Source organism: Chamaea fasciata, unplaced genomic scaffold (genome assembly GCF_029207755.1).
Source record: "Chamaea fasciata isolate MVZ Bird 193981 ecotype frontalis unplaced genomic scaffold, bChaFas1.0.hap1 SCAF_2, whole genome shotgun sequence".
NCBI classification, from domain to species: domain Eukaryota; kingdom Metazoa; phylum Chordata; class Aves; order Passeriformes; family Sylviidae; genus Chamaea; species Chamaea fasciata.
The window spans coordinates 89613739-89638990 of NW_027094087.1; the positions used below are offsets into that span (position 1 = coordinate 89613739).

Sequence of the window (25252 nt, forward strand, 5' to 3'; positions counted from 1 at the left end):
TCCATGTGCCCCCTCTTGAATTATTAGCAGTAGCTGCACTTTGATGTAAAACTGATTTCAGTGATTTCCTCTAGTTATTAGTTAGGTCAGCTTTTCACCTCACTTTGTGTCACCTTTTGGGAGCCAATTCTTCTCTGGTGCCACTGAGTTTGTGTGCTGCAGATGGCAGATATCTGTGCCTGCTGTAAAACATAAATTTATTCTGGTTGGTTTGTTTGTTTGTTTTAACTCAACTGCATTTGTAGGTCTGCTACTTTTTCGTATTTTGGTAACCAACATCTTGGGGAAATCAAAATTTTTGTTCCTCTTACTATTAGGTCCATAATGAAGAAACTAATCCATGTGATAGTAGTTTCCTTGGATCCAACAGTCCTATCTAGTGAGGGTTATTATTATATCCAACTTCCCTAAGGAGAGCTTCTGGGTGTGCAAGTACCTTCCATGGCAGGATACAATCAAGCTTTTGTACCTACAGTTCTCAGAAGCTTGTGGCTTGTGATGAGTACTACCATTCCACTCCTTGCATTTGTTGGTTTAAAATCCTCTTTGAAATCAGTATGGAAATAACAGCATATGTATTCAACAGCTTGTTGGTCTTTCTGTGTACAACAGAAGATGTTTGAATGAGATTTTGATAACATTTAGAAACTGCTGAGTGATGGAGCCCATGATTTGTGTGTCCTATGTGGCACATTTCCCTCTTAGACCAGGTGTAATAATAACTCACCAGAGATCAGTGGCTTCTATTCAGTGTGAGACATCAGGGTAGCAAACTGCAGTAATTCAGATGGAACAAGATAAATTTAAAAACCATAGAATCATAGAATGGTTTGGGTTGTAAAGGACCTCCAAAGATCATCAAGTTCTAATCCCCCTGCCAAGGACAGGGATACTTTCCACTAAACCAGTTTGCTCAATGCCCCATCCAACCTAAACTTGAACATTTCCAGGAATGAAGCAGCCACAACTTCTCTGGGCAACCTGTTCCAGTGCCTCACCACCCTCATCAGGAGATGTTTCTTCCTTATATCTAGTCTGAGTATACCTTCTTTTAGTTTAAATATCTCAGTAGAGAAAGTGAGTGTGAAACTTCATGAAATGCAGAACAAAAAAAATGAAATAAAATATGAAAATTAGGAGCTGGTGCTAACCACTAAGATAGAAATCTTGGCTGGGGAAGAAAAAAAAAGATGCACAGGAAGTGTGGGGGTTGGAAGAGAAGAAAATGCTCTTGTTGGAGATGGGTGACAGTTAAGAACAGCCATGGTCACCGGGAGCTGCTCTGAAGCACAGAGAGGACCTGTCATCTGTAGGACCTTGGAGTGGTCCAGGGAATGCTCTATGAACATGAGGAAACAGGTACAGAAATGCAGATAAGAGAGTGTTGTTTCTCTGTTAGCATCTATCTAGTTCTTACATTGTCAAAGCAGAGTACATCATCTCATGTCGCTCCCTAACATGTGTTATGTGCTGCTTTTTCATGTTTTCCTGAAAATTTAGCTTAACTGAGTGAGCTGTTCCTGGGGCTGGGGCTCAGAGGAATGGTTGCTTAAGCTATGCTGGGGGGCTACAGCAGTGCAGCTCAGGGGCTCTGTTCAGGTGGGCTCCAGTCCCATTTCTTCAACAGGAAGCTGGTCTGATATCAGCTCTTATGAAGTAGCTGGTCATTCAAAAAAAGCAGCCTTATGGGCAGACTCCATGGTTTTGCTCCTTCACTGGGAGTTACGTAGGCATGTGGGCAAATAGATGGGGCTGACACGTCATGTTTTGAACAGCAAAGTCTTTGTGAACTGGTGGCTCAGGCTTAAAAATTATTTTAGGTGTGAACAGAGGAAATTTTTAATGTTATGTCGTTTCAAATAAGATGTAAGTTTCTCTTTCAGATTCAAAACGAGTAGAGAGCAAAACTAATGTAATGGTTAAGTGGTGTTGATATACCTACTGCTTTGCTTAATAATACTTTTAACAGTGGTGAGGGTATGGAGAGTCAGTTAAAACAAATTGATTTACAAATTTCACTCAAGTACCTTAAATCTTGAGAGGAAGTGGAGGGCTCCACGGTCGAAGGGCTCCACTTTCTCACTTTGTGGAAGTTGCTATGTTTTTATCTACTTTTAGATAGCTTCTTTCTTTTGTTCTAAAAATACCTGTAGACATGATATATGACATAGCTTCTTTCTGCTGCTTTTAAATTACTGTTTCTGAGTCAGTTTGGTGCTCACATGTTTCATAGAATCACAGAAAAATTCAGGTTGGAGAGGGCTTTTAAGATCCTCTAGTTCCAACCTCCCTGCCATAGGCAGGGTCACCTTCCACCAGACCAGGTAAACTTTGTCATGTAAAAATGAGCATGTTTGCTTTCAGTTTGTACATGAAATAAGTCTTCTTTGATACTGGAAAGTGTCCTTGTTTCTGGGTTGAGTACTGTAACTTAAGTGAGGCCTCTGAAATGGGTGTGTGTATTGAGGTGGGAGAAGTTCTCTCTGAAACAGCCCAGGAGCGTGTGTCAATCTTTCTAGGAAGGTTTCAGAGGCGGCGCCTAACTCAGCTATTTTGTTCAGGTGAGTGGAAAAAGTGAGTGACCTTCTACTGCCCTCATTCTGAAGTTCTTCTCCTTCATCCCTGCAACCCCACGTGGGCTCTGGTTTCCAACATTGTGTGTGAGTACTGCAGACCTGCCAAGGGGCAGCCCTTGGCAATTCCCACTTTACAGAGGCAGAAAATATGAATTGCTCCCATGGGGTGTGACTCTCCCTCAGCTGCCTGCAGCATGGCTGAACTTGGGAAAGGATACTATTTTCATTTTCAGTAGGTCTAAAAAAGGTGATTCAGGACTGAGCTTGATTAACTGAGGACACCTGTGGCATGCATGGATGGGGAGAAGGATGGAAAGGAAAGCAGTTGGCTTTATTTTGTCTCCTACTGGCATTCTTTAATTATCTCACAGAATTCTCTCCTTTTCATACAGAAATTGTGTCATCTCCTCTACTTGTAGGCTTATTAGCATGACTTTTCTGTACCTGATATTCTATGATTTGATTGCTCATGATGAACTGCGTGAGCTGACAAAAGCACAATCTGCAATTAAAGTGAGGCCTCTATTTAAGTTTCCTCCTTCTTATTTTAGCTTGGCTTACACAACTGCTGTAAATCAGGCCTGCCTCTTTCAAACATATTTCATCCCATTGCCAGGCAAGTTTGACAGGTCTCCAAAAGCAGAGTTAGTTTCTGCAAGTTTTGTGGAAGAAGTTCAGTGTCAAGATTAGAGAGGCATGGACAGACTAGTGCCCCTTTTCCCTCAAGGAAGGCTAGAGCTCCAACTAAGAAGTTACCTGCTCCATTTGGCCTGGCAGCAGTCCAGTGAGGATGTGTATGGCTCAGGATTGCAATTAGAGATTGTGTCAGAAGGCTTCAAGGACATGGGAGGATAGGGATTGGAGTTACTGTGGAGATAGAGAAGCTGGGGCTTGGCAAAAAATTTGGGGGCCATGTGAGTCAGTCGATAAAAAAACCAGCCATAGTAGGTTTGCTGCTCATAGAACATTCTTTGTCTTGCAGTTATTTAGATGATGCAAACCTATTGCTGTAAAGCAAAGAATCTTGGTATTTGTTCTCGGCAGCAGGTTTTTACTCATTCCAGTGGTGATGAGTGAATCCCATTGATTGTATCAAAATGACCAAGATCACTTTTTTTTCCCCAAGAGATAAATATTAGAAGAGTGGCCTCTTTCATGCTGATTGCTCTACTTCATGCTGTGCTATTCCCTTTTAGCTAACAGAAGTGCCTGGGATGAGTTTGAGGGTGTTTCATCTTTCTTGCTCAGGAATCTAGAAAAGAGAAATCTGTTTAAAGGAAATGAAGATAACACAATTTTCTTTTGCTTCTTCATGTTGTTCACAATAAAATGTATCACCTTCAGGATAAATTTTAACACTGAGAAATAAATAAATAAATAAATAAATAAATATTTGCATCAGAAAAAGTGACTTTTATTACAAATCTATGTTAGCTGACTACAGTTGGACTCTTCTATGTACATTAAAAGAAACTGTATGAGTATGTGTTGAAGTAAGACTTAGCTCTAAGAGTTATTTTCTGCTTCATTAAGATTTTCTTTACATCTCATTTTCCTTAGATTTCTGCTGAGAAGACTTGTGGTATCTATGTAGCCAGAGGTGGTGAGCTGAGCTAGATGTTCCAAGAGACAGATGACTTGCTTGGGGCTTGCTTTGCCATGATTTTGTCATTTTCCTAGAAGTTTCTGTTGTCAGTGGTGAAATATCAATAATATGGCTGACCAAGCATATGTGTCTGCACTGGGGGGGGGGGGGGGGGTGGGGGGGTGACTGTCTCTCTGGACTCTGTTGTTTGTGTTAGTTAGATTTTTACTGACTAGACTGAGACCTTCAGCACCTGCCTTGTAGTTATCCAAATGCATGTGTTGTAATGGAGTCCACCCTAGGACCTCAATGAATTTCTCCACATGTAGGAGTGTAGTTATAGCTAAGTATTATCTCAACTGCTGTAGAGTGTTTGTGACATCCATTTGGGACTAGTCTGCTGATGTGCCTGCTTGTTTAAGAGTTTGCTCTCTAGACTCTGGGACAGTGAAGTAGTGAGTACTGTGATAACTTTTGTTGCCTATGAGACTTAGCACAGCTTACAAGGGCTGCAGCTTGAGCAGCTCTGCAGTCTGTGACTCATTTCCTTTAACTGTGAAGAGAACTGCTCACCACTGTAATTCATCAGCAGCATGGACAAGAAAATCCATTACATGTTTTCTGATTAGCTAGCATGAAACCTAGTTTGTTGGCATTTCTTTTTAAAGAAACGTGGACTTCGATTGTCCTGTTGCCAAGATGTAATATTTGAAATAATCTTATTCAGAGAACAACTTTTACTTTTCTCTGATCACTGTACCAGAAAGATGCAGCTTTCTTATACTGAGATGTTATAGGTTGGGACTTGTATCCTTCAATTCCAATAAAGACATTTAATCAATAGCTGCATTAGAAACAGTCTGTGTGATACAAACAGTAGCTAAAATATGTATACTTTTGATTTCCTTGATAAGCAGTTTTGTAGCATCTTTAGGATAAATTCTGCTTGCATTTTTTTCCATCACCATATTTATTGTTGTCTCTGTCATTACCCTCTAAAAGTTATCTTCTATCACTGCTGTTGTAGCTGTTTTTTTAACTCCTGTTATTTTAGTTTCATCAGCATGCATGTCAGAGAAGCACTTTACTGTTACATGGAAACTTTTTAGCAAAAAAACCCCCACTAAGAACAGAACATGTTCCCACGACAAGTAGACAAAATCTCTCATGCTGTCTAGATACTAGATAGATCACGATGACTATTCTTGCAGGTGCTTTTGGTATTTTGCATAATCACATTTGCATTTTCTCAGATTTGTACTCATGGTGTGAATCCCCTCTTTATTTTACATCCCTAGACACTTTTGTTGTTTAGGACTGAGACTTGAGCATGCTTTTTCCCATGACTGACTATTGAGCCTGAGACTTGTTTGGGGGGTCCTACACACCCCCATTTTAAAACAGCATTGGCTTCTGCAGAAGTTCCTAATCTGAGGTTCCAGACTGGTTTTGGTTTCTTTGTTTTAGTGCCAGATTGCACATTTAAAAATGCTCTGATGTGACAAATAGTTGTGCATAATTCTGCATCTTATAAATAAATACTGTGGTCACTGGTGCCCAGTGGGGCAATGCTAAGCAGAGGCAATGGGTACAGCCTGAGCCTCAGGAGGGTCCATCTGATAATCAGGGAACACCTTTTCACTGTGAGGGTAACCGAGCACTGAGGCTGCCCAGGGAGATTGTGAAGTCTCCATCCCTGGAGGAGATCACTTCAAAAGTGATCTGGACATGGGCCTGGGCAAACAGCTCCCAGTGGCCCTGCCTGAGCTGGGGCTTGGGCCCCATGGCCTGCAGAGGTGCCTGCAAACCTCAGCCACATTGAGATTCTGTGAAATACTATGTTCAAAGACACTAATTCTCACATCTTCTTTGTATAGCAGGTAGAAACACATTTGACCCAGAAGAGGCTGTTCCTCTTGACTATCAAGGAAATTATTTGTGAGAGCAGAACCTGGTGGTCCTCAGCATATGGATGAGGAGGGTAGCTCAGTGAATCTGAAAAACTCTTTACAATTGACTGGGATATATAAAAGAATATGTAAAAATCTTTTCTAGAGGAGGACAAGCCGAAAAAAACATTAACTAAATCTTCCAATAAAGATTGCATTGGTGAAATAAATGAAGAGATGCTGGATTGTGTTTGAAAATAGAGTGTTTATGAAAGGATATTTCATTGCAAACTAATTTCTTTAGCTCAAATTGGCACTACCTTGCTTGTGCTAGTATGTGGTAATAAAAATAAAAATATTTTAGCAGATTTAAGTAGTCTGTAAGAAGAGAAATACCTCATTTCTATTTTGTTCCCTTACAAAAGGGGCGTTCCTCAGAACATCTTTAGCCAGATGGAGTTGAAATTGCAGGACTTGGGTTTAAAAGCTGCTCTCCTGCCCTCTAGTGTTACTGTAAAAGTTCCGAATCAACTGAGGGTTTGTGTGCGAACGAGTTTCTGCTGTTTTTTGGAAAACTGAAACTTACTAATTGATTTTTATTCTAAGTGGAAAATGACCCGGGAATTTAATAGGTTTTTAGAGCTTTCAACAGTTACTGCAGAATTAAAACACTCCCCTCCCCTCCCCTCCCCTCCCCTCCCCTCCCCTCCCCTCCCCTCCCCTCCCCTCCCCTCCCCTCCCCTCCCCTCCCCTCCCCTCCCCTCCCCTCCCCTCCCCTCCCCTCCCCTCCCCTCCCCTCCCCTCCCCTCCCCTCCCCTCCCCTCCCCTCCCCTCCCCTCCCCTCCCCTCCCCCTCCCCTCCCCTCCCCTCCCCTCCCCTCCCCTCCCCTCCCCTCCCCTCCCCTCTCCTCTCCTCTCCTCTCCTCTCCTCTCCTCTCCTCTCCTCTCCTCTCCTCTCCTCTCCTCTCCTCTCCTCTCCTCTCCTCTCCTCTCCTCTCCTCTCCTCTCCCCGCCTTTTTCTTCCAAGCATGAATTAATAAGGTGAGCCTTGCCGTCAGACTTACTGAACCTTGTTAAACCACCGTTCAATTCCATGGAATTTATTGAACTCTGTCAAATTATTACCTTACCTCAATAAAACGTATTGCCGCCTCTCTGCTTTGACTGAGGTGCATTCCACTCATCCACAACAGAGGCTGAGCATTGATACTGCCCTGTAGTATAAAGGCAGCTTCATTTTATTACGGGTTATTTGATCTTCTTTGCCCAAGAAAAAGCAAAGATGCTGCCCAACAACACTAGGGGTCACTGTTAACCGGGATCACAACAAATCTTGGCGCAGTCAATTAACGCGCTGACGGAGCCCGTATTCCTCAAGCCGATTATGTTGACCATTCCAAGACTTTGCCATGTTTGATTTGTCTGGCTATTTTTTTTTTTTTATCCAGAAAGAAGATAAACAAATGAACACCAAGGTTCAGCTAGGGGAGAGAATATCTTCGGATTTGTTGCCAGCAATCTTTATAAAGTTGGCACTTGTGTTTTGCACTCCTCAGTGCTCATTTCTCAGTGTGTGATGATCTTACAAGTAGTTTTAGGGGCTTTTTTGTTATGAGCAAACTGAGATAAATGCCTTTAGTCTAGATTCATGGAACCAAACACCAACCACTCCACAGTACCTGAGGTGCCACTGAGTTACATTAGTCACAGGGGCTGAGGATGCCTCTTGTAGAATCAGTGTCCTTAGCTCCTGTTCAGCATGGCTAAGCAGACAGAGTTCCATTTCTTGGATATTTTATTTTTTTAGCAGCAGCTGATGAATTCTTCGCACATACTGGAAGTTTAAAAATTGTTTGAAAATAAATTTGAAAATCCTCTTGTTTTTTAGCTTAATGAAAGACAAGGGTTGCATCAGTCTCAAGTCTTTGTCCTGAGCTGCTTGGTACATTAACCACCTGTCCTTCAAAGGCCAGAGAGATAAATCATGTCCTGATTTGCTGAGTTGCACTTTTCTACAGTTAGATGCAATTCACAGGAAAGTAACGAATTCCATAGAATAATCTCTCCTCCCAATATGCACCCCCCAAAAAAATATGGTAGGAACTGGAATGTTGCTAGTCAAGTTCAGGCTTAATATTTCATTTGTTCCTATTTGGTTCTTTAGTAGATTCTATGCTTGCCTCAGGCAATAGCAACATGTTTCTTCGTGATGAAATGTGATCAGTTATTTGGATGTTAACTGTAAGAATGTAAGTGGCATTTCTGTTGGTTTGGCTAGAGTATTAAGAGGGAGGTTTTTTTCTCTAACTGCTGCCTTGATTGTTCCAGTCTCTAGATCAATGCACTCTTTTGGAACCACAGCGAACTAGCCTCAGTGTGTTTTAGTGTTAAATGTTACAATTTTTGCTAACTGACTCTTTAGCGTGTGTGATACCTTCCTTTGGTTCTGGCAAAACCAAAACCTGTTGACTTCTTGATTGTACAGCATTCAGCTGACCTCTTGGTACGTTCATATCTACCTGGACCTTGATCAAAACCTGCTTGGAGAGCTTATAGATCCCAACTGTTATGGCTGGAAGGAGGATTGTTGCACCCTGGAAGTGACTTTCAGAGAGGTATGAGGTTCTATCTCTCATCATCAACTTTGTCAAGTTTATCAGATTTCATTTTCCAGTTGATGTAGGAGATTAAATTGGGCTTGAAAATGACCAGTAGGAAATTCCCCTGGAGGAGGAAATCTTTTGGCTGCCACAGATCCAGCTTCTGCATGCTGTTCTGTTTCCACTCCTCCTGCCTGGCAGCAGCTAGTAGGAAATGACTGAGGCTTAGAAAAGAGTATTTCACTGATCTTTATGTGACACTGAGGATATCACAATCTGGCATAAAGGTCTCTGAGGCAGGAGCTGTTCAGAGATGCTGTGTTCTCTTGTGTTCCTTGTTAGAAGGGAGACCCTGACCCAAAGCACCTCTGGCAGCATTTTCTACAGGTGGCATAAATTGCTTGGGCACCCAGGATGCAGACTCAGCTAACATGTTTCCTTCTGTTTCTGCTCAACAGTGCAGGAGAAACTTGTGAGAGTTATTGCACTTGGGATGCTGATTGTGGATGGGCATTAGGCCTCATGCCTGTTCAGGGTGGTCCTGAACCAGGACTTACTGCTCAAGGACATGCTCTAAGCATGGTAACACCAAGTGTCCAAAACCCATCCATTATCACATGTGAATAGAACTTGATGTACCTGTGAGAATGATTTTGTTGTACATACAGACCAGGGTTGCTCTGCACAAGAATCACAGGTAATGGTCACTGCACGTGTGAAGTTCTAGTTTAATGCCTGAAGCAGGAGGAGGAGAGGTGATTAAAGGGAGTAGAGTTAGTAGTCCTGTCTAAAGACAAAACAGCATGCATGGGGCAACTTTCTCTCTCTTCCTGTCCAGTCTCTCAAATCTAAACAGCCTTTGCTCTCTTCTGAATGAACTCTGTCCAGTGTATGTGCTTTTAGTCCTACTGGATTCAACTAAGTTGAATTGCTTGGCCTTGTGGAAACTGAGGATTTGAAAACTGCTTTCTAGAACTTCACACATTTGCCACAGTCAGATTAACATGGTCACTCCCTGCAAGGAAGTCACAAGTAGCTGGACTTTAAAGGACCTATGCATTTCACTTTCATGGGATAAAAATTCCTTACTTGGATCTTAGGAAGCACATGCTTCTTTGGTGTAAAGAGAAAACTGTTTTTTCCTCCACATATCTGTTCAATATCGTTATCAATAATCTGGATGAGGGGACAGAGTCCACCCTCAGCAGAAGACACCAAATTGGATGGGAGTGTTGATCTGCTGGAGGATAGGAAAATTCTGCAAGGGGTTCTCAACAGGCTGGACTGATGGGCCAAGGCTCAACAAGCTGGGTCCTGCACTTGGGTCCCAACAACCCCCTGCAGCACTACAGGCTGGGGGCAGAGTGGCTGGAAAACTGCCAAGTGGAAAAGGACCTGGAGGTGCTGGTGACAGCAGCTGAACATGAGCCAACAGTGCCCATGTGGCCAATGGCAGCCTGGCCTGGATCAGCAATAGTGTGGCCAGCAGGAGCAGGATAGTGACTGTCTCCCTGTACTCAGCACTGATGAGGCCACACCTAAAATCCTGTGTTCAGGTCTGGGCCCCTCGCTATGAGAAAATATCCACTGGTGCTGGAGAGTGTCCAGAGAAGACCAATGGAGCTGATGAAGGGTCAGGAGCACAAATATTATGAGCAGCAGCTGAGGGTTAGCCTGGAGATGAGAAAGCTGAGGGAAGACCTTAGCTCTCTTTACAACTGTCTGAGAGGAGGTTGTAGCCAGGTGGGAGTTGATTTCTTCCTCCAGGTAACAAGCAATAGGATGAAACAAAATTGCCTCAAGTTGTGGGGACATTTAGATTGAATATTAGAAAACATTTCTTCATAAAAAGCATTGACAAACATTGGAACAAGCTGCCCAGGGAAGCGTTGGAGTCACCGTCTCTGGATGTATTCACAAGATGTGTAGATGTGGAACCTGGGGACATGGTTTAGTGGTGGACTCAGCAGTGTGGTTGTGACTTGTAATTGGGCTTGATTTTTGAGGTCCTTTCCACCCTAAATTATTTTCTGTGTCTAGTTGAGAGATTTGCTCAATACATGTTCCAAGACGAATGTCGAAACATCTGCAAAGGTCCCAGTCACTTTTGTGAACAATATGATGATACTTAGTATTTTGCCAGTCTTTCCAAAGCCATTAAATACCTTTTCCAGCTTGTGAACTGGCTATTGTTTTCTTCTGTAAAATAAGTTTATTTCTTTAGTTGCATATATTGGGTCAAATTGTGTTTTAGGTTAAACAGAATGCTTACTAGGGGGCAGCTCTGAAAGTACTACAAAATTCAAGTAAACAAAAAAAAAAAATCCAGGCATTTTACTGAACTTATCAAAAAAGCTTTTTTAGTTTTTGTATATTTTATATATACATACACACATACCGGAGCATTCACAGTTTGAAAGCAAAACTTTAATCTTAAAAGTTTAGCCCAAAATATACCTGGGAGTAGTGATTTGGATGGAGCATTCTCCAGACCTCTAAGGTTGAAGAATAAATTCTGCAGCTGCAAAGGTGGTACATGATCATGATGTACTCAAGAGTGTGGACTCCCCACAAGCTTTTGTTTAGATAAGATAATGTGCAGTACTTGCGCACTCTAATTGTTAATTACTCCTGTACTGATATGTTTTGCTCGAGTTTATTTTGTGCAGCTGCTGCAAGCCTATGCCAGATGGCAACCTAGCTCTTCAAGCATAAGAAGTAGAACTGAAAGGACTAGGAAGGTCTCAGATCCCTCTGATCCTGTAGGCAGTTGGAGTTCTGTATATGAAGGGCTTGTAAAATCAAGTCCTTTGCATGCTTTAGCCTAATACAGTTACCCTCCCTTTTGATTTTAGTGGCTTGTGCTGTCTGCTATTTACAAGTGTGGTCAGATAACAGCACTTTTAAACTGGAGGCAAACATCTTTATTTAAATGTGATTATCTAATTAAGGTATAGAACCATACTTAGCTAAAAAAAGAAGGCTTGTGGTTTTTTAAAGTTGCTTTCCATCTGAGAATGCATGAGTGCCTTTGTAAACAGGATATTTTATTTTGGCACATAATTTAAACTCCCAAGTTGGTGTCGTTTTTTTCCCCCACTTCCTGGTTGGTTTCATATGTAGGCCATGTGTTTTGTATTGAGAATGTTCATTGTACAGGACATGGAGCCCAAGCATGTCAAACCTAATGTCTATCTTTGGTATTGGACGTAACATAGCGTTCAAAATATTCTTCCTTTTATAAGAACTCTGAATTACAAACAAGATTTTTAAAAACTGTATATATTTATTAACTCCATAGCAGAAAGTGTTTATCAGTCTGAGAAATTATAAACATAAAAATAAAATTTGGTTTACAGTGTAGTGATTAGTTACATCAGGATAATATGTTATATGATGGAAAAAATGTGTCAGTATATCTATGCCAACCTTCATCTTTTTCTCAGAAAGGTCAGAGGATGAAAGTATGCCCTGTCAGGCAGCCAGAACTCTTTTACAGCTGTTATTAGTTGCACCCAGCCTAGAGGAAATGGGCTCCTGCCTTCCGCTCACAAACTCAAAGCTTGAAACTCATTCTACAGAACATTCAGATTGGATCTCTAAAGTACTTGAAATCCATCTTAATTCAAGTCCCGACTAGCTCTATGCACTTGCACCCATTTGCTGGAATTTTGTTTCTCTGATTTTTTCCAGCAAATGTGAATATCAGTTTTCCCCCATAGCTGAAGATTTGCAAAATTTTGCAAGTTTTCATGACTGGCATTATAATGTGATCTGTGTTTTATACCTTCTTTAGCTCATGTTTGCAAATTTCACTTTGATTTTTCACAGTAAGACTCACTTTAGCTGATGTCCTAGTACAGTGCAGTGGACAGGCAGAGGTGCCTCCATGTGTATCCTCATTGACCGTGAGTTTGAAGCAGTCAGGTGGTCTGTATCCTTACTGTGTGTCTGCCAATCAGCGTGTCTTTTCGTGTTGTTTAATCTATCAGTCACATTTTGTCCAGCCTAGGATGTCAGTGTGACACTGAAATGCTTTAGCTGGTGACTGCTAGTGTGTTCTAAAAAGTGTGATACAGGATGTATCAGTGCTGCAAAACACAGTTATGAAGTTGGAGCAGCAGCAAAGATGAAGTAATTTGCACTTTTCACATGAGAAGCTTGCTTTCAGGGTTGCGAGAACATGTGTACCAAAGGACACATTGAACTGCTGCAAAAGAGACAGAAAATAGAAAAGCTGCAGGGACTGTGACTAGTGGGTAACCAGTATTTCCTGAGGGTTTACACCCTCTTTGCTTGTCTTTCCTTGTGTGTTTTCACCTGCATTTATGTGAGTGTGGCCAGGCTACAGCTACTCTTCATTTACTATGTACCAGCTGGTCCAAAATCCAAGGTGTGTTGTCCTCTGGGAGATGCAAACTATGCCTGGGTAATGCTGTGCTTTCTTGCACTGTAACCTGTTAATTTGTATTCTAATTTGTGCTAAGCTTCAAACTAAGGAGCCTAAGAGTGCAATAAAATTTGTGCCATACAGGCTGTTAAAAGAGCTTGGCCAGGTTTTCTCTGCATGCTTCTGTTGCATGGAAGCCTGGCAGAGATGGTGAGACCAAATTAAACCAATTATCAATATTACGCTGTTCAGCAAATGCTTCTGTTTCTGATGGTGTTAATGAAGTGGCAGGAGCAATTTGAAGGCCGCAGTTCCCGCAATAAAGTGCTGGCAGTGCACAAATGAAGCAGCAAGCGGCCCCAGGAGGGACAGCTGGAGGATGGGGGCGGGAAGGCAGAGGCAAGAAGTGATTGTCTGTCTCCTGAGAATGGGACCAATTTTCAGTGCAGCTATGCCAGCTGAGCTCCGGGGAGGCACCAGGGAATCCAGCTCAATGGGATTTAATTTGTGTGTATGAGTATAGATTATATATGACAGGCACGATTCCACATGCCTCCCAAATCATGGCACTGTACTTAAGCCCTTATACATAGATAATGCAGACGAGGGATAATCAAAGCAACCTTTGTCATGCTGAAAGCTGAAACTCCTGAGGGCAGAGTTTAATCAGTGTATTATTGGAACAAAAATTCCAGCCTTACTGTAGCGATTGTATTACTAGATGCCATATTTAATTCATGAAGAGAACTGTGAGTTTTAAAATTGAAATGAGACACAAAATTTGCTGGTTGATGCAGAATGTAAAATTAATTTTCTATTGGTATGAGCAACAAAGAAATAGGTAAGAAAGAGCAAAAACTCTTTCTCATCTGTAGCTGAATTCCTTTTGTCAGGTTATTTACAGTCTCAAAAAATAGTGAAAGAATAAACTGCAGAAAGATAGCTGTGATTCACTTCAGAAGTTGCATCTCTGTTCATACCAAAGAAGGATTTTCTGCTATTCCTTTAACAGTGCATGTAAATGTCAAATTTCTACAGGCTGAAGAAATATTTCAGCATTACTTAATTATATAAGAAAATTATTACTTCCCTATGGTTTTTGTAGCATTATCTCCTTTTGCTCTTTTTTTCAGACAAGGGAATTGCTAGGAGGTGGTAGTGTATCACTTTACAGACACATATATACAGTAACCATTATCCTTGTGCTTGAGCTTGTGTGTTTTCCAGCAGCTTTAGCAAGCTTTGCTTTAATTAAAAAAAAAAAAAAAAGAATCTGCTGATTCTAAAGAAAATATGACAGTGAAATAAATCTGGGTTATATTTGGTTAATAAGGAAACAGGACAATGCCGGATGTGGAGGTGACCAGCATGTTCCATTTTAGCTTTCCTTCCTCATTTAACTGCTCTTTGGCTGCTCCAGATAGAAATGACGTTTGAGGGCTGGAACAACAGCGGGCATGGGAGTTTTTCATTACCTGTGCCTCTGACACAGTAGTGCATCAACCATCACGTCTCCACCTTCCTTCCTGGATGCCCATTGTTTCCCACCATGGGGATGTTCTTTCTCCTGATGTGCCATATCTTCCCCCAGGTATGGTTTAATAGTTACTGTTCACAAAGTCCCAGTAGAAATGAGCTTGTAAATTGGAGAGCTGTAACAGAACTTCAGGATGACAAATTACACAGTGCCTTCCTGTGGCCCAGCAAACTCCTGTGCTTCCCTTCTACACATTGTGGTTCATGTGTTTGTTCAGACTCGGGCTTTTCAGCTGTAGAAGAGCAAAAGAATATCTGCACCTCTTGCTGGCAAGGAAGTGACATCCCCACATGATATTTCAGGCACCAACCTCTCACTGACTTGGGAACCTGGACCTTGAACTCTGTGGTTTTCTTTGTCCAGTCTTACTTAAATGTGCTTGAATTTGTGGTGGTGGCTGAGGATGGTGGAATGACTGTTGTATTCAAGAGAAAAGTTTGAATTTTTCTTATACCTGAGCTGATTTACTTGGTGACCTAGTTGGCTTGTCTTGGAATGCAAATAGTGAGAATGGTGTCAGGTGCAAATATGACCCTCTGATTAGTGTGACAGTAAACTTTATGCCAGAGTTCCTCAACTCTGAGGTGAAGGTATCATTTCCATCCTTCACAGCAGGTTGTGTGGTGGGATGAAACTATTTTAATACTGAAGGGACAGATCAAACCACAGATTTAAACAAACTATCATGCTGTACTCTGTCCTAGTAACCTCTATTTGTTGCTACATGACACCGGTGATTTTTTTGCTCTTCTTTTGTGGTGATGTAATTTTTCAATACATACTAGTTAAATACTACATCCCTTCTTAAATAAACATTACAATTTATTTTTAGAAACACATTCAAAACATACAGCAGTTGAGGTGACTTCAGTGAAGTTAGAATGGAGTCAAATGTAAACGTTGGAACAAAGATTATAGAATTAGGAACAAAGATCATAGAAACATAGAATCATAGAATCATAGGATGGTTTGGATTGAGAGGGACCCTAAAGACTGTCTAGGTCTAACCCCCCTGCTGAGGACAGGGACACCATTCAGTAGACCAGGTTGCTCTGAACTCCATCCAGCCTGGCTGTAAGCACTTCCAGGGATGGGGTATCCAGAATTTCTCTAGGCAAGCTGTTCCAGTGCCTCACCAGCCTCACAGTAAAGAATTTTTTCCTGGTATCTAATAAAAAAGATCCTCACTGTTACAATTTTATTACAACTTTTGTGGTGTTGCTCTTTCTTTTGTTTTTTTTTTTTTTCATGTTTCTGCTGCTGCATCAACTGAAAACTTGAAAAGAAGGTTTCTTAACTTCGTAAGAGGAAAGGAAAACTTGAAAACATGAACACTGCATGTTCTGTAACTAAAAAGCAACTAAAAATAAACACAATTCATATTTCAGTTTCACAACTTTTAATGCAATTATACTAGTGCAACATTTTTGGAAGGCCTGACTCAATTTTTGAAAACTGCAGGCAATATGGTTTCAACTCATTGTTCTTGATTAAATTTGGGCCTGGAAATCCAGGTGAATCATTTTATCCTAAAATCATAAAAAACTCTATTAAAAAACCCAACAAATTGGGAATATTTAGGTAATATTCCTTTTATTGTGGTAAATATGAACAATAGTAAAATAAATACGCTCATACTTGGTGTTTGTCCAGTTTAAAGGGGTGTGTGTGTGAATACCAGATTAGTCATTCCTAACTTGGACAAACCCTTATTGTGTCTAAATTCATAGCTTTTCCATGGTAACCAACATGGATTATTGAGTTGCAACCATTTTACTGGATTTCATGTGTTTCTATCAACCCTTAAGAGAGCTATTTTGGTGTTAAGTACTGCCAGGCAGTGAGTAAATGTTTTTCTACTTTACCAAAGGAGTATGTGGCTTTACGTTTTCCTTCCTTCCTTGCTTAGTCCTAAATTCATCTTTAATGAACTGTTTCAGCTAATTAACCCACTGGAAAACTATTTTCCTTTAAAAAAAAGTAAACAAAACTTTTTCTCCTGCAGTTGACCTTGCTCAGGATTTCAAGAGCACAAGTACAAGACAAACAGAATGGAAGAGAGGCACAAGGATTGGAGTTAAAGGGGAAGAGTGACCTCTTGTCCTCTTGTTTCCCATGGCAGTGAGCTGGTAGTTAATCTCAGTCCAGATGTCTTTAAAAAGTCGAAATTAGTTAATCAGGGGGTTTGACTTTTATTTTTTTTTTTTTAATATAAGGCTATAATATCCACAGGAATTGCAGTGAAGATAAAGCTGCTAGCCTGGATTTACAATAGTGAAAATGAAAGAACTTGACCCTGAGATTAACATTTCCTGTAACTCTTGACATTCTGTTTTATAAGTGGTACTTTAGTTCTCTTTTGTTTCAAGTATTTAGCTTGTAATCATGCCAGTGTTTCAGTAGCAAAGTGTTTAACTGTGGAGCCAGGGATTTGAGGAGTCAGATTTCAACTTATTTGTAAGGGATGTGGCATTTTGTCAAGTGTTTTAGGTTATTATCCTAGACTGAAGCTTTTAAAGAAGAAAAGGAAATAAGAAATTTTTGGGTTAAGTGATATAACTTGTTAAGGATAGCTGGCCCCTTACAGTGCCAGCTGTGCCCTGATGATCCAGTCTAAAACCACGTGAAGCAGGGGACCTCCAGGGTGTTTCAGTTCAGCCATGAGGTCACAGGACATTTTCATTATAAAATGGAATTGCTACTAAAGCCGAGTTCTTGTCTTCCTTCTGATAGCGAAGGAAGTTTTGGTTCATTAAATTACTTTCTGGCTCTAGTTTAAAGGGTTCAAAATCTTTCTTATAGAAATGAGCTACTGTTGAAGGAAACAGATGATATGTGCTTGCCCAGTGTGATTGCTGTAATAGAGGTGCACAACAGAAGAGGAGTTTGTCTGTCCTGACACTTTCCCATCAGGGCTGGTGGCTTGAGATGACCTCCATCCAGCCATGGAGCTCTGTGTTTGACCATGGCACGGTGGTCACTCCCTCCACACAGGGTCTGGACATACTGAATGCACTCTAGGATGAGTGTTGCTGCAGCACATTGGACTGTCCCACTACTGCTTTGGGCCAACAAGAATCTTTTTTTCCTTCTTGACCCAGGCACTTAGGCATGGTGAAGCTTTTCTCTCTGGTTTGGTGGGTTTGGGGATCTTGCCCTGGAAACTGCCAATTTTCTGAAGCCAGGAGTTTGCAGTTGTGTGGCAGTCATTGTACTGTAAGGTGTTGGTTATGGCAGGCGGTATTTCTACTTTTAGTTCAGTACTAAAAAGTCATAGTCTCATGTGTTAGAGCTTCTGTCTTTTAGAAAATAAGTTTTCATTATTAGCATTTCAAACATTTTCTATTGATCCATATTGCAAATAAGAAAGGAGAAAATACCTTAGAAAGTATATCCAAGTGCAGCCTCCAACACAGCTGCAGATGAAATTCTATGTTAAATAAAGGAATAGCTGATACTGGTTTCAGTCTCGGTTTTGATTGTAACCCTTCTGAGAGAATTGCTGCTACTCTGCTTGGCTATGCTAAGATAATTAGTGATTTTAATGCACATTTTCTTTTGAAGAAGTGTAATTAAAAATAAGTAATACAGAATGTGTGCTTCAGAACAAAAATGTCTGCCTCCTGGACCATACATCAGTGGTGGTGTAACAGAGTGGTAGATTATAACATGCAGAGAGTTGATCAGTCGTGTGGTGCTGCTTCTCCTTGTTTCTAGCTGCCAAATCCTATTAAACGGGAAGCTTGAAACAAATTTTATGTATTTTTAGTAATTTCACTCCCTGAATGCAATTACTGTGACAGACAAAAAATTGCATGAAATCATGAGTAAAGAAGGAAATGTTGCTGCAGTGGGAGGGAATTGGTCTGCTAAGAACTCTCCTTCTTTTGTGGCAAGTGGCTTAGGGGCTTCAGAGCCTCTGAAGATTTCCGAAAACCTCACTCTGAAGTATTTGCTGTCAGCCAACTGGGTCCTTGCTGGAGAGGTCTTGGATACTTAGATGAAAATTGTCATGTGAAAAAAAAGTCCAAATTGTAATCAGATCAACTAGTTATGTTACAGTTACTGCTGGCTTACAGTAATTTTCCCAGTTAGGCTTTTTCTTTACTAGCTGTTATAATCTCAAAGGAATTTTGTTGGGAATTGTAAGGGAAATGGCTTTTATGTCATTTTGCTTCATAGTTTTTTCCCTATACTGAAGACAGTGTTTTTAATATCTACACTCTTACAGAATACTTAACCCCCTAGTGTCCTAAACTATATGAATTCTTCCACCTGATTGTCCAACACACTCCAGCTAATTCTACAGTTCCATTTACAAATTTTGCTAAGTTTAGCTGCATAGTTTAAAAGGTTATACCCTCACAAGTCAATTTTTTTTTGATGCTGGAAGTTGTCATCTGCATAGGAACAGCAGTATTTTAACTTAAACTACAGAAATCAAAATATGTTGATACATTTGTGATGTTTGCAATCACAAAATGGGCTTGTGATCCCTGTTCTCCTGGTTCCCTATGCCAGGAAAGGACTGACTTTCAGAACAAGGGCAAAGCAGGAAGGCTAAGGACAGTAAAATTTCCAAATGCTGTCATTATCCAAGAGGGAGTAAGAATTCTTTGCTACTTCCTAAATTGCTTTCACAGGAGACTACTGGAATAATGCTATTTCTGGAACTCTGTCTTGTTCTAGCTGTTCTTTTGCTTTCCATGATTAACACGATCTCTTTCTTTTTCCTTTATCTTACTTTTCACACTTGTTTCAGATGTTTTTTCTCTTTTTTCCCCATCTCATTTAGATGTCTGGTTTTTAAATTGTTCTTCCAGGCAGAAAAGAGAAATAGAAAATAAGGAACCTCTCTCTGCCTTGATTCAATAACCTTATATGTCTTATTTTCAGGATTATTCTCTTGGCACCAAAGCTTAGTTAGCAAAGAAAGCTGACAAGTGCTTGCTGGTGACACAGCTGTTGACCTCTTCCAGAGGAAAGGAAGATAATTCTCCTTTTCTTTCATTCATGAATACTGCCTGAGCTACCAGAGTCAGAGCAATTTCCATCAGTCAGGCCAGTGGAAAGGCTGGTTCAGATAAATTCTTTCTTCAGTTTGGATTGGTAAAGAATGTCCTTATGTAAAAAAGATTCTCACTTTTTCCTGCTGTTAGAGCATACATATGACTAGTAAAAAGGTTTTCTATTGCAACAGAGGGAGAGTAGAAAAATACTTGACAAGAAATGGAATGACTTGTCCTTTAATAAAGTTTGACCATGGACTGATGTCAGGTGAACTATAAAACCACAGAGAGATCAGAGTAGCACAAGTTGTGGCAGAACTTGCTAAACACTTCCACTGATCCTATTTTCATGTGCAACTTTACTGAATTTCCCCTGCTGATAAAGAGGTTTGCAGCAGGTATCTGCATCAAGTTTGCTTATTTGTCAAGAGATAAATGTCCTTCAGAATGGCTTAACTGTTTCAGAAATGATGCGTGGAAAAGGGTGTTTTCTAGTAACTGCTTCTTACAGATGTTCTAGTACCTGTTAGTTACAGAGGACAGACTTAAAAAGTGATGTGGAAAGGGCTGCAGTATATATTTACTTTTGCATAATTTTGGAACTTTCTGACTGTGAAGCTCCTGGATTTGCAACCACACTACTTTTTATATAGTTATGTGGTTTGGTAATGTTGCCTCCACAGCAGTTAAAGCTGCCTCTTTTTTTCAATGTAGAAGCTTCTCTTTTAGTTGGAAGTTTCATGGTCAAGTCTTAGCTGTTTGGGTTTAAGCTTTTTTGTTTTGCTCTCTGCCTCTGATTAAATAGTTTTGGGAAGCTTTAGTAAAACTTATATATCCATATTCAAGAATTGTGTCCAGACAGAAACTGGGGGGAGGCTGAGGTAGTTTTTGTTTTCAGTGCCACAATTTTAATTTCTTTTTCTTTTGACTGCTTTGCCTTTCTTGAACAATCCCTCTGGAATTAGAACTTGGACCAAAGATTTGACAAAAGGATAGTCCTGGGATAGAAGAAATACCATTTACTGTCCTCCAAAAACTCAGGCAAATTTTGATGAGCTACACCTTTGAAAATCCATTTACTTGTGTTCAGAAAGTACTGGCTTCAAAAATATTTATTTCAGTGAGCTCAGGCTAGAGGTAATGGGGAAGGAAGTGAATATGGTGAACATACAGATAGTATGAACCACATACTGATTCAAACTCAATTGACAGAGGACATACGTCAAAACTCAAGATACATGACCACAGAGGCCTAGCAGTCCAAGGCAATAGGGATGATGGGTAAATGCAGAGCTGATGCCAGCTCCCTGCTTGATGGGCAGTGCTACAGCTTCCTTCTGGTTTGTGGGGGAGGAAAGTTGGGAATTTCTGACTTAGAGGACTCAAAGCCCACTAGATGAACATGGAAAAGCAAATGACAATCTATTTTCTTTCTGTGGAAAAGCTTGCTAAAACCTCTCATAGCCATTTTGTGGCTGATTTTCTTTACCTCTGCTACTGATGAAAATAAGAACCTGATTACTTTGCCGGTGTAGGTTTTGGAGCCCTTAATGCATATGCCCTTCTGGTCACCTCAAATGTTGTTGCAGTGTGTGGCTGTTTCTCTCAGGGAACTGGTAAGCAATTGCTTCTGGTTTCTTCAATAATTTTTAGATTATTTCTGAGAGCACCATTTCTCCATGGTGCATACTGTGAGTGTAGAAACTACAGCAGTTACAAATTACCTAATAAAATCTGAAGAGTGCTCTGGGATTCATTTGATAAGAGTGGCTGCATTAAGTGAAAGGATGTTAATTGTGTGGCTGGCTGCCACATGCAGTTAATCCCCAGCACAAAAGTGCAGCAAAATGTGCTCTCTGAACAGTTCTGATCCAGAAATAACTGTGAAGGAAAGAATAGAAGCTCAGGCCTACCTTTTGGCTCTGTGATTTACGCTGCTCATGAGGATATCTTGCTATGTTGGCCATGCATTTTTCAGCTTGTTGCCAATCCTCATGCCATCATTGAACCTGATACTGAGGCTGGGACTTTGTAATTCTATCCAGAATGGCTCAGTTCTCCTGGTTCACTTTCCACAGCTCCTGCTTTCGTTTTTCTTCAGTTAAACTAGAGGGGAAAACCATATAAGTAGAACCAAACTTTTTCACACTTGTTTGTGCTCCCATGCCTGGGAATCCAGAATGTCAAGTATTTGTCGATCTTCTGTTAGGGGGAATTTTGCCTGAAATTTTATACCTCCCCTACAGGCACTTGCTCCTTCTTGATCTGCAATAACTGGCCCTTGTAATCCTATCTTTTTGTACTTCTTAAGATGATAGACTTTGTTCAGTGTCTTCCAAACACACTCCTGCCTATATGGAATTTTGGGACATTTTACAAGAGGAACAATTCTGTAGCTTGATCTCAGATTAGTACCAACCCTCCAGTCTTGGAATTGCAGTAGTGCAGTACTGTAGGTGAGGGCATGTGTCTGGTGGCTGGTGTCTGAAATGCTTAATCATTGATTTCTGTTACTTTGGTTTATAAGTTTCTCTTGTGTACAAATCTGATATACTGAGTTGAGAAGCGTGAAGAGAGTGGAAATAAATCTACTGCCTCAAATGCCTTGCAAACATTCTGTGATTTCTTAGACTGCAATTTTCCAGGCAGCTGAGCTGATCTCACACCAGTCTCCTGCCACCAAAAAGCAAAGGACCCACATTTTTCCTTCTCCTGCTCATCTCCCCCCTGCTTCCACTGTGTGATCTTCTCCATCCCTTGCAAAAGTCCTGGAATTCATGACTGCAGAAAATGGCAAAAAAAAAAAAAAAATCCAGGTTTGTTTGGTTTTGTTGTGTTAATTTTCTGCTGCTGTCACAAATTTAATTAGCTAATGGAGAGGTTTGGTGAAAACCAGTTGACCCAAAAAAAACAACAGGAGTTTGCCATTTGAATCATGAATAGAGTGAAGGAATGGAAAGGAGGAGGATGCTCTGTTCCTTCTATACCGTGTGTAATCACAGCTTCAGCAGTGGAATTAAGTAATTCTTGTTGATGCCTGCACAGATCTGGATCTTACTCACTAGTGACAAGCCGTAAGTGTTATGATATGGATTTGCATGATGTGGCCATGACCAACTCTGCCTCAGGTAAAGGAACTGTGTAAATGTCAGGATAATTGTGACAGTAATGTGTAGTGAGTTCTACCTGGGTCATTTCAGCTGAGCAGTATTTGCTTTCTGGAGAAACTTTAGGGCTTGGTGAATAGCCAGTGTATGAAGAAGTAGACTGGCTGCAAATGAATCACAGGAGATGACAACCACCACCTGAACTATACAAACCCTTCATTTCAAAAACCTGTCCCTGTTGTCGACTGGTTTGCTGTGCCCTATTGGGATGTGGATTTCCTGCTGAATCAAACATATTTAAGATGGTTTTCTCCAGTGATAAATCTTCAAGGCACATTTTGCTTGATCTCCTTTGAGCAGTAAATTAAATTTTCACTTTTGCCTGCTTCCTGCTCCACTTTTTTTTTTTTTTTTTTTAAATTATATTTTTGCTCTGGCTTTATTTCATCTCTCAGCTTTGGGTCTCCCTTTTTCTGGTGGTGTCTGTAGGAGCAACTGGCAAAGTCAGCAGCAATGACTCACTTAGCAGGATCAACAGCTTTGCTCAGACATAACAGGTTTGCTTCAATTATTTTCTTAAAGTAGGGCAACGTTACTCCCCCTCTATTTGCTTTTATTCCCTCAGTTATTAAAGTGAAAAACTAAGTTAAAGCCAACTTCTCTTCAACAGAGTGTAGGAGGAAAATGACCTGGCATTAGATTTCATGTGACAGGATGAGCAAATGGCTTTCTGAAGTGTTGATTATACCTTAGGCTGCCTTTTAAACGTGTCCTCACAGAGCAGTTTATCCTTAGCTATGTTTATCACTGGGAAGGAAACTTGATAACTACATGGAAATAGTGCTGCTGATGTTACCTTTTGGCCTTGTAGTCATTTTTGTTGTAAATTTGTCCCTTTGTTCTCATGATGCAGGACATCTTCTCCAGCAGCAAACAGTTGTCTCTTTCAGTGGCAGAAAGTTGGTCTTCCTCCAACTTCGTGTACAGAAGGGATAAAGAAATTATTGTTTTTACAAGGGCATGAGAAGCAGCAGTGATGTATCATGGATACCCAATGGGGTGTTCAAAATATGCTGTCCCCTTCTCTACACAGCATGCAACAGACACTGATCAGGTAAAGCTCTGTGCTGTTATTGAGAGAACCCATATTTTCACCTTTTCATAGTGACACAGGGAGACAAAGCCCTTTGAAATGCTGTGAATTAGACCCTGAAACACTCTTCTGAAACCACAGCTGCAGCCTGCATGATTCGTGAATGCATTTCCTCAGTGTAAGCAGAATTTCTATAAATATTTGTCCACATATTTTCCAGAATCATCATCATAATTTTTGCCTCTAGCAGCCTTCATAGGCCCTTCAAAAGCTAGGATGGTTATGGACAGTGTACAAGCACACGATGGGACTTGTCCAGATTTCTGTAAAGTCAGAGGGATTCTCTCCATTATCTTTGATGGGCTTTGGATCAAATAGTAACTTTTCCATTGACTTCAGTGAGATTTGGATTAAGTCCAGTGGCAGGCCATTTTTATCTTGGAGGGACTGCAGGCTGTTTAAGTGGAGAAGCAACAACTGGGTGTAATGAACGAATGGAGAGAGATGTATGAGGAAATATAAGCTAGTTCTCTCCATCATAATCACGATTTTAAGCCTTTTAAAATTTGATTTTAAAATGGAAGGTATTAATAATCTCAATCTCCAAAGTTAACTGTGTCAACAGTGGGTAAAAATGGAAATAGTCCAGTGGAAGAGAGAGTATCTCTTTGGACGTCCTGAGGCATTTTCTAATTTGTAAAAGATGTTACCATATTGTTTTTCAAAGAACACATATCCATGCTAAAAGTGTCTTTGTGGGGATTGGGAGGAAATGGGGGAAAGGTGAACAGAAGAACTTATTTATACAAGTATCTGAGGCCCAACAATCTCTTTTCTGGAAGGCCGAATTGAAGACAACCAGAGAGAGGCCAGATGGATGAAAGCAGGGAAAGCACAATTTTCATAGTTGGACTTCAACATCTCGTCCTCAAAAGGCTCTTGGAACAGAATTGCTGAAGGAATAGTCTTGTTTTTAGCATACTAATTCAGTCTTTTCCTGTCTCATTGTTTCCTTTCCCATATTTGATTCTAGACACTCCAAAGATATTTCAAGACCTATTCAAAAGAAATAGTAAATCCTGCTCATCCAGATCTGATAGTTTTGAGTGGCTAATATTAGAGTAGCAAGTTTCTGGAGGAAATCTAGTTCATCTGCCTTGTTTGCTGGGTTTTTTAACCAAAGCAGGCCAGATGCTGGTCACACTGTAGTGTAAAGGTACCTAAAACTGGTGGATTGAGTCATCCCATGGCAAGATAACCCTGAGGAGGGTGATTGTAAAGAAGAACTGGATACCAGAAGACCACAAACATTTTTCTCCTCTCTTTCTACAGGGGTGTGGAAATCAGGAGGATGAGAAAGAACCAGTCTCCACTTGAGGTATCAGGACCTGCTGTTCTAAGGAGCATGCCTAAGACTGGTCAGTCCCTGTTGGTGTTTTTGTTGTTAACCTCTGTTTGTGTGTGTGG

The 25252-nt window shown here is 40.7% G+C and overlaps 1 protein-coding gene across 1 annotated transcript in view; it reads left to right on the forward strand.

The window, feature by feature from the left end:
* Positions 1 to 1096: 1096 nt before the first annotated feature.
* The window catches only part of RASA3 (RAS p21 protein activator 3), a 172317-nt gene continuing 148161 nt past the window's right edge, over positions 1097 to 25252 (forward strand). The window contains exons 1-2 of the mRNA XM_066176708.1: positions 1097 to 1359; positions 25118 to 25203. Coding sequence (XP_066032805.1) covers positions 25137 to 25203 — 67 coding nt within the window. The 5' untranslated portion in view covers positions 1097 to 1359; positions 25118 to 25136. The remainder of the gene's footprint in view (positions 1360 to 25117; positions 25204 to 25252) is intronic.